The sequence below is a fragment of the Eriocheir sinensis genome, chromosome 45, assembly GCF_024679095.1.
Source record: "Eriocheir sinensis breed Jianghai 21 chromosome 45, ASM2467909v1, whole genome shotgun sequence".
NCBI lineage: Eukaryota > Metazoa > Arthropoda > Malacostraca > Decapoda > Varunidae > Eriocheir > Eriocheir sinensis.
Window position 1 is genome coordinate 5,954,863 of NC_066553.1, and position 10,213 is coordinate 5,965,075.

General features: G+C 42.8%; 1 protein-coding gene across 2 annotated transcripts in view; it reads right to left on the reverse strand.

Moving 5' to 3' along the window:
- LOC126980676 (aldehyde dehydrogenase, dimeric NADP-preferring-like) overlaps window positions 1–8,629 on the reverse strand; it is a 42,231-nt gene extending 33,602 nt beyond the window's left edge. For both annotated transcript variants that reach the window (XM_050830805.1, XM_050830804.1), the window contains exons 1-4: window positions 8,423–8,629; window positions 4,750–4,893; window positions 1,375–1,585; window positions 914–1,014 (exon numbers count right to left, since the gene is read on the reverse strand). In XM_050830805.1, coding sequence (XP_050686762.1) covers window positions 914–1,014; window positions 1,375–1,585; window positions 4,750–4,893; window positions 8,423–8,443 — 477 coding nt within the window. In that variant the 5' untranslated portion in view covers window positions 8,444–8,629. The remainder of the gene's footprint in view (window positions 1–913; window positions 1,015–1,374; window positions 1,586–4,749; window positions 4,894–8,422) is intronic.
- Window positions 8,630–10,213: the final 1,584 nt, after the last annotated feature.

Below are 10,213 nucleotides of genomic sequence, written 5' to 3' on the forward strand. Positions count from 1 at the left end.
TTCAAGTCGTATTTTTTAGTCTATTTCTTATTTTTTAACATAAAAGTAATCCACTCTCATTATTATTATTTTTTTTACAGCAGAGGAGACAGTGCAAGGGCGTAAAAAAAAAAAAAGAAAAGAAAAAAAAAAAAGAAAAAAAAAAAAGCCCACTACTTACTGCTCCTAAATAGAGTAGAGTGGCCAAAAAGAGGGATCAATTTCGGGAGGAGAGGTGTCCTGATACCCTCCTTATACGGTTTAGTGATGAAGAAACCGGGGAAATATTGTGTGATATAATTGAGCTACAGAGAATAGAAGTAGAACCTGTGTGGAAAAGCCAGTGTCTTTAGATGAGCGGGAGACAAGCAGCCATCCAATCAGCGACGAGCTAAGAAATAGTGGGCGGAGCTGATTGTTGCTGCTCAGAAAGGACTATAATGATTATCGGTGTCACGAAAGCTGGCGGGGATAATCCTTCAGGGAGGGACTCGCGGACTTGGCATCATTGCTTGGGTGATGGTATTGCGCGCTCATTGACCAATTCTTAACTTGTTCTAACATGAGTGTAATTAACTTTGTATTCCTACCAAAACCCTTATTGCACCAATAAAAATTAATGCAATATCTTTATTGATAAATATGTGTCTTTTGAATTATTATATATAAATCTGAAACGACATTCTTAAGAAACTGAAGAGGGAAGGCCAATGACGGGAGCAGAGACCGACACCCAAGCAATGATGTAAGGTCCACGATTCCATCCCTGAAGGAATATCCCCGTCAGCTTTTGTGGCACCGATTGTAATCATTTTAGTAAACAAACAGTGAAAGCCTCGGTGATTTTTCTAGGCGTAAGGTTAATAAATAAAGCCAAACACACTAGATCAGTGATCACTGATTGGCATTCACGGCCTGAACACCGAGCACTTACTTTGTCCAAGTATTGAGGGACCAGTTTGGCCACGAGCGCTTCTGTGGCTGAAGCCACCTCAGAGGGTTTGATGATGACAGCGTTGCCGGCAGCTATGGCTCCTGTAGAAAAGAAACAAGTTTATCGGCCATTCACTGAACAGTTTAGAATTTTGTCCCACCGGTGAAAATCTTGGTAACATTCTGATTATGAGAGACAAATAATAATAAAGAATGAATTATGTGATACATGCTGCTGTTCAATACAATTCAAACTCTGTATTTTCTCTTTCTAATAACTTTAAGTCTTCCAAGATGAGAGTAAGCTTCAAACCTTGCTTTATATTAAGTCTCAAGACAAACACGCTAGAGGTGCTCAGTGTAATCTTGTGAGCTAAAAAGAGTACAGCAACGGCATGAGTAAAGACAATCGTAAAGACAGCTCAGTGAAGGGACGAGGCAGCGTCAGGGGAAGGGCAGTACCTTGCACGGGGATCATGAGGAGGTTGAGCGGAAAGTTCCAGGCACTCATGACCAGCACCACGCCGTACGGTTCCTTCAGGACGAAACTCTTGTCCATTGGGATTAGCGACGGTGCCTTGTCCGGCTCCACCCACTTGTCAATGCGGTTGAGGGTGTACTTGATGTCCTCCATGGCGGCGTTCACCTCAAACATGAACGACTCCATCTTGGGCTGCGAGGAGAGGAGGCAACGGTGAGGAAAAGAACGAGGGAAAACGAGATAGCTGGCTGTTCAAGATATATTATGAGTAGTAAAGGGGGAGGATGAGGCTTCACTGGAAAACAGGTATAGTCTGTCCATTCTCATCTTTGTAAGCCGCGCATCCTTCCAAAAGAGCTGCCGTAAGGTTGGCTCAGGTGTATCATTTACACTCTTGCCACGGAGTTGTATCATGATATCATTCACTGTGAGACCCAAAACTGTTTTAACACCAGTAGGTCTAATTTTCCCTTAAACAATATACTCCTGAATGTTTCGGCTAAAAAAAAATTTCTTTTACAAGATAAAGAGAGACTACAGCAATAAAATTGGAGCAATAATAAGTAGTAAAATCATTCACAAATGTTTATACTACTTTTTACTTAGCATTGATTAATAATAATAATAATAATAAAAAAAAAAACTACAAAATCACTTCACATCTACAGGAAGAATTCTCAGATGAAAACGACTATGTACTACAAAGAATAACTACATATCTGTAAGTAATAAAGTGATCTTATCTTACGAGATGATTGCTGTTACTTCTTATCAACTCCGTGATAAGCGGTTAAGTGATACGTCCATAAATGCCTTACGAAAACTGTTACACAATTTAGGGCACGGGGTTATGGGGGCGTTGCTTCAGAGATATCGAGAATGAACAGATTGTATTACATTTATCAAAGATGACCTCCTAAACTCACCCCTGTTAAAACATTAACTTTACACTGAGATATACAGTAGGTGGATGGGGCGTGAATGGCCTTTTTTTTCACTTTTTTTCACCAAATTTTAACTTCGTTGTCAAATTACATCAAGAAATTGTTTGCCAAATATTCAGTCCCGCTGACCATATTTTCAGGTGCCTCCATTTACGTAAACTTTTAACCTCAGTTGTTAAATGCTTTTTTTTTCTTTTTTTCTTGTGAAAATGTTTTAATATTGTTTTAATATGTTGCTCATCATAATTCAAGAAGAAAAGTGTGTTTTTACACAAGCATTTATAAGTCCCATTACAGAAACATACAGCTCTTTCCATGCATTAATTTCTACATACTAGATCCCCTGATATCGAAATATAATCCAGAACTCACCAGGAGCAGGCAGCTGTATGCAGAGCTCCATGCATACCTGAGCAGTCCACCCATACTGAACATCTTGCTTGTGTTCACTATGAGCTTTAAATATGTTTACATTGTGAATAATGAGATGGTTTCAAATTTGGGAGTTCCTGTTTTGGATGGAAGTTTTGCTTGGATGAAACAATCTCTACTCTGTTCTACATAAACAGACAATGATGCTTTTGTGACCAATTTGATTAGTCCTTCCGTCTGAGAATAACGATATCTTGTAATATGTTCTCTTTCAATGAACTCATCTGAATACTGAGTTATCAAAGGAGATATGGAGACGTCAGTTGTATTCCAATCAATCATGTTTGTAAATTTATCATTTGAGAAATCCTGTTTGGGTATTCTGAACGGACCTATTAAACTATGTTCCCTTTCAGTTCTCTCTGCGATTCTGATTCGACGTCATTCAAACTCTCTGATGTGGTCACGATCGTCTTAAAGCATTGTGGTGATAAAGTTTTATAGATATGACGTAAAAGCGTTTTATGCTAAATGGAGGTTTCATTATCTTCTGTCTTGTTTCAGGGAGTGTTTTTGCAGTTGGATGAGTCAACTGATGCCAGTAATGATTCACGCCCCTTCGTGTGTGTAAGGGAAGAGTGACATGGAAGAGAATTTCCTGTTCTGTGAACGGCTCGAGACAACAACAGGCGAGGATCTGTTCAAATTTGGTTGACACCTTCATCAATGATGACGGCCTAAGCTGGGACCAGCGTGGATGGAGCACCTGCCATGCTGGCGGTACGTCAGGGTGTTATCGCCAGTCAACAAGTCAACGTAGCGATAGTGGCTCACTGTCTGCTTCACCGGGAAAAACTTGCCTCCCGGAAAGTGCCACTTGAGATGAACTCTGTGAGACAAGATAGGATATGATTGAAACCATGAATTTTATTAAATCAACAGATATGCATTCAAGGCTGTTTAGCTAGATGTGCTCTGATATGGAGTCGGAATATTAATATTCTTGAACGAGAAGAATCATGCACTGTTGTCAAGGCTTATAGAACCAAAGTGGCTGCTTAAATTGGTTTCTCTGACAAGCATATTTTCAAGTTGAATTTGCTGAATATATCCATGCAAAGAAAAGACGAAACTCATCTCTTGTCACAGAAAAGCTCAAGGCATTCAAAGTTAAGCTGAGGTTGTGGAGAGGAAGACTCGAGTGAGGAAAAACTGCGTCCTTGCCACTGCTGAACCTCTATAGTTATTGAAGACGAGGCAGGCATTTCCCTTCTGGCGGCACAAAGTGTCATTATTGAGCACATTGAGAAGTTGATTGAGGAGTTTGACTGATATCTTCCTGATGAAGAGTTGCATGAGAAATACCAGTGGGTACGCTGATCATTCAATGTCAACGTCACAAGAAAAGTCGTCTATCCACAACTCGCAAGAGGAGCTCATCGAGGCGCAACGCGATGAAACTCTCCGCTTCAATTCTCAGTGACAGTCACAAGGAGAATTCTGGGCTGTTGTGGAAAAGGAAAACCAGTCCTTGGAAGTGAGGCCGTGAGTGCTGCTGCCATTCGCTACAACTTATTTGTGTGAATCATCTCTGGCTGCTATGGAAATGGAAAGCATAAATCGGTTGCACCCAGAACATGATTTGAAGGTATAACACTCGGTACAATTGAGCCACGAATAAAGGAACTTACCATTATTTCATAACTGATTGTTTTGGTTAATATTGTCTTTAAATTTCTATTATTTAAATAAAATCAAGTGATGTTACTTTGATATTTTACCAACCAAACTTCAGTACCTCTTACACGGATATTTTTAATCATATTTGTCCTTTACAACCTACAACCAGTGATAAACAGCAGGTATATACGTTCTAAATTCTAAACAGTGTATATAATTAAGGGAGTCGCGGTCATGACTAGAGGTGCATGATTGGGGTCGCCTGCATGAAAATGAGTCTTGAAACCACTGGAATAGCTGGTTTATAAGGGGATGGAATGTATGCCAGACGTAATTACAAGAGAAATCAAACAAACTAACCTTTCTAAGATCTGTGTGGAGGGCGTCAATGAAGTCCTGCTGGTGGTCTTTGTACATCTTCAGCAGCTGCTTCAGTTGCTGCTTCCGGAACGCGACGGAGAGCGTGCGGCCGTTGTTGAAGGCCGCGCGACTCCGCTCCACCACCTGCAAGGCAAAGCAACGCTGTCATGGCGAGGGTGTGGGGGAAGCTGCAGGGTGAACGTGTGTTGTGTGCCAAAGTCGTGTACAGCAGGACCGCGGGAGGGGGGGAGATGCAGTTAGTAAGTTTAGAAGAGCAGTCAACGTAAAAATATCAATAGAAGATAGAAAGACAAGTAACAATGCGGCGGAGTTTTAAGAGGTAGAAGACTGCTAGTAAGAAGATGGGAGTTGATGAAGCGAAGAGCCTTTGATTCCACTCTGTCTAGCCTAACTGTGTGTGTGGACCCCCTCACCATGCTGAACTACTCTCTGGTGTTGAAGAGCCAATAGTGAAACGGAAAATGAGTGGCTAGGGTTCCTGACCCTTGGATCAGCGCCTCCTCTGCCAACAGTCATCACTGCCAATATCATCTCCCCCATACTGCGGCGAGCACTCTTGATTGTAAACACAGGCTCAGGGGACACCGCCTCTCTCCTACACTCATCTTCACTACTCGAGTACTATTCTCTCTATTACTACTATTACATTACATTGCATTATACTGAAATGACATTTCCTTACATCATTATATTAAGCATTACATTTACAATCTTTCATGTATCCTTCATAGGCGACATATAGGCGCGACAACATACTGAATGAAATTATTCGTCTTTAAATTTATTTTCATTGGTATTACTTTAATTGGAACATCACTCGTTCTTAAATTTCTTTTATATGAAAATACTCTGAATCCATATTTTAAAACATTATATACCATTTTTCTCCCTCAAATTCCATTTCATCAATTCCCATTTCACCTTCCTTCCCCAAGTACACATTGATCAACCAGCCAGAAGGGAGCGTGAATGACTGGGTGGACTGTCGTCAACAGGTGCTCGGCAACGACTTTGATCAACAACTTTGCCTAATACGCAATCCATGCAAGTGATGAAAAATAACAGACCAAGGACGCATCCCTGCCTCACTCCTGAATTAACAGGGAAGTAGTCGGAAACCCCTCCCCATTTCACACCACTCTCAGTCATGGCCACTCATGAAGTCAAAAATCCTTGTAGGAAACCCACGGATCCGCAGAATGTCCCAGAGTGCATCACAGCGCACTGAATCAAATGCCTTCTTGAGATCAACATAGGTTGCAAGCAGCCCTTGTCGAAACTCAAGTCGGCGTTTCAAAAGGACGCAAAGTGCTAAGATTGTCAGTTGTTTACTTATTGGGCACGAAGCCACTAAGCCAGATTGCTCAGATCTCTGAACCTTTAGAAGATGAGATCGAATTCGCATTTGAAGTAGATAAGCGAGCACATTGTCTGGGCCACTGAGGAGAGTAATACCACGGTAGTTGCTGCAGTCCTGTCGGTCCCCTTTCCCTTACCAGATAGGGACAACCAACCCCTTTTCCATCCGGGAGAAATGGCACCGGACTGCCACACGACAGACAGAACTGCATGCAAGACGTAGATCATGGCCTATGTAACATACAGACGGAGGAGGTGGAAAATAGGGGCAAGGTAGCAACAAAAAGCAGGAGCAATGTATAAAGATGAACATTTTGAGTACTACACGAAGGAGATTCATGGTGTAAGTGTAGAATAATAATAAAAAAAAACAAGTAAAAAGTAAAAAAATAATAATAATAATAATAATTATATAATAATGGCAACTGTTTCACTAGTAAACAGTGATATAAAAGCAACATAAATAAAGGACATGGTTAGATTTCAATGTTATATTATTTTTTAATCAAGTCGAAGGCTTGAACCTCCTACAACAAGCTTGCATGTCATACACATTGGTCACTTTTCCCTCATCGCTAATTCGACATTTCACCCGTAATCACATCCTACCATCACGTCCTTCCACTCTAACCTACTTGCCCACCTGAACTTCGTCTCTATCATTTGGGTGACAGAGTTTCTAAACTACCTCTAACCGTTTCTAATTATATGCAAGCAATTATAGCGCGATTCCAGTTATTCCTTCCCATTTCCCTTTTCTTTTCAATATTAAATAATTCGTTAACTAATTTTCTGTACATCTTACCTTTCTTATCTATCAATGATACAAGTAAATCATTCAGTTTTCTATAAATTGGTTGTTAGCTGTCTCCTTAAACCTTCCCCAGAATATAAGATACTATAATCATAAAGAACAGTACGAAAGGACGAAGAAAAATGATTTGAAAAGTAAGGGGTATTCATGAGGGGCAGAAACGGTACGCAGGTTGAAGGCCACTTGTGAAGAAGCGATGTACTCAGGTGAAATAAACATAAAGTTGGGAGTTCTGTATCGTCTCCACCGCTCTTTACCATCACGCACGCTGCGCTGTCCTTCACGGCAGAACAATCAGACAATTACAGGCCTCATTTGTCCTTCTCCTTACATAGGCGTACGGTCTTAGTGGGGAACCTCACTGACCGGACCCATAGTGATCTGGAAACCTTCAGTGACGGCAAAAAGTGAGGGGGTCGATTACGTCCTTGTGCGCGATCACGGAGTTTGCTTTTTGTCTGCGCCTCGTAAGCCGGTCAGTGTCGGTCCGCTACACCGGCACACACCGCTGAGGTCACAAACCACCCTCCTCCATCCCCCATTTCCTTGCTGCAGGCTGATTTTCCTCCACGCACTTCCTCCTCCATGACTCACGACCCGCCACATCGTTAATGCTCTCTCTCTCTCTCTCTCTCTCTCTCTCTCTCTCTCTCTCTCTCTCTCTCTCTCTCTCTCTCTCTTTTAATCAAGGGTATAGTACGAAGAGGAAGTGGGTTAGTGGTGAGGTACAGGTGGGGAATAGCAAAGACAGTAGGAGTGTACAGTTGTATGGTGTAGGTTCGTTAGTTGTTTTGGTGTAGTTATTGTTTATCGGTCTCTCTCTCTCTCTCTCTCTCTCTCTCTCTCTCTGCCTGCCTGCCTGCGTGCATGGGTATCTGCCTTCCTGTCCCTTACTAATGGCCTCTTTTATCGTACGCTTTAACCATTGATTACTAAATGATTGATTGATTGACTGTGTGTGTGTGTGTGTGTGTGTGTGTGTGTGTGTGTGTGCTCTTTTGCTAGACGCGCCTGAACAGATGAAAGTATTCGCCTTGATCTTCTAGTCTCGTAGCATCGCGGCGTCTCACATACTAAACGGCATCTCGTCCTGACTCTGTAAACATTACGTCCGAGTCAAATGCATGCCACCACATACTAGGGTGATGATGGCGACTTGCTCTCTTGCTCTCTGTGGTGCGGTGTTAACAAAACTACGGATCACAAACACTGACAGCCACGGATGTAATTCGTGAATAGCATTTCCTATCCATTATTATCAGCGTTGCATCTTTCATTTTCTCGAGTCTAGCAACAGGAACGAAGTTGTCTCACATATAATCATCAGTTTTATTGTGGTGTAAGAGTCATGCGTAAAAGTATACATGTCCGTGGTAAATAGTAGAGCCTATAAGCTTTTTTTCAAGACTGTCAACAAACTTAACTGACTCAAACTGCTTGTCAAGATGGAACTGGAGTTTGGAATATGCAACGGTTTACCTCACTGAAGTTGGTGGTCATGGTGGCGATGCGTCAGGCTTAGCGACAGGCAGCGATGAACAGTGCAGGGCGAGGAACACGCCAGTCACACCACACAGAAAGGCCACTCGTCTCGCACTGAGCCACGCCGCCCACTGCCACATCTACCACATTTGACCCAGACCTTCTCGTTAAACTTGGCACAGACTGACAGATAAGTAATGTTATCTCCACCCAGCCACTAACACACTTGGTAACCCGTGCGTCCGGAGAGCATTCCTTACATCACGAACAGCTGATATTGTTTTAAGGCTTGATTCTCTCTCTCTCTCTCTCTCTCTCTCTCTCTCTCTCTCTCTCTCTCTCTCTCTCTCTCTCTCTCTCATACACACACACACATAGCATAGGATGATTCACACTGCCTTATATGAAGTTCTTTAACACTTGGGTAACATACATATACAACAACACTAAATAAACTGTAAACAACTGACGTTTGAACCAGGCAGCATGAGTTACTACAGTCCGCCAGCAAATAAATAAATAAATAAATAAATAAATAAATAAAAAAAATAATAATCGGGATAAACAAAGGGATCTGTAGGATATCTTATTTTCAAACGGCTACGACTACGTGTCAAGTTGAAGCAAAGAAGCAATTGTGGCTGATTATATATTCACTACTTCTGTATAAGTTCGGCACCACACACCCACGGCTCGCATTTTTAGGTCATCGCCATGGGGAAGTGACAAGGACGTTGCATACTTGCTAGCCATGACCTTAAACACGCTCGGCTGGGATGACAGGAGGACCAGAGGCTGTGCGGGGGGTGGGTGGGGGGGTTGTTGTGGGATGGTAAAGGGATGGTAAGGAGTGAGAGTGGCGAAGTTGCAGGATGGTGAGAGGATAATGGGGTGGTGAGGGGGGAGGGGAATGGTGAGGTGTGGTGAGTGAAGGGTGCAGAATGAAGAGGAATGGTGAGTGTGGTATGAGGTGAATTGGGATGAGTGATGAGGGAAGAGAAGTGGTGAATGGTGGGGAGGAGTGAAGGGTGGTGAGGGGAAGGGTGTAGCGTGTTAATGAGTCAGGGATAGTGAGGGGAGATGAGTGTTGAGGAATGATGAGTCAAGGAGAGGAGTAGTGAAGGGTGGTGAGAGGAGAGGGGTGGCGAGGAGTAAGGGGGGGGGTGGAATCGGTGGTTAGGAGTGAGGGGTTGAGGTGGGGGGTCAGTAATGGTGAGAGAGGGGTGGTGAGAGGTGGTGGTGGGTGGTGAGTGAGGGGTGGTGAGTAGTGGTGAGGGGCAGTGAGGGGTGGTGAGGGGTGGTGAGGGGTAGTGGTGTGTGGTGAGGGCATGATCCGTCTCTTGTTATCGTGGTGCTGCAAGTCACCATTACAGTTAAGATTCTTTGGTCTAAAGTGCAAAGTTGAAGACGCTGGTCTCTAATCAAGTTATTATGTTTCCGTGTGAGTCAGCTTCCCTTCCCTTCCCGTGTCCCCCTAAGAGTTAAGTTAGTGGGTATGTAACACAGGACCCTCTCTCTTATCGCAAACGCCTTGATTACATTCACATGGTAACAACCACCCCGGCCACTCCTTCCTCGTGCACATCCACGCACCCACACCAGCAGAGCCGCATGTAGATTCTGACACACACCCAATTCCACACATATACTCGTAATGCATAATTTGTTATATTTCTGGTCCTTAGGCTGATATATTGTAATGAAAAAATAAAGCACCTGACTTTATACGAATCGTTGAATTAATTAATGTTTCTGATGTTATGAAGTTAGGTATTGGGTAAGGACAGA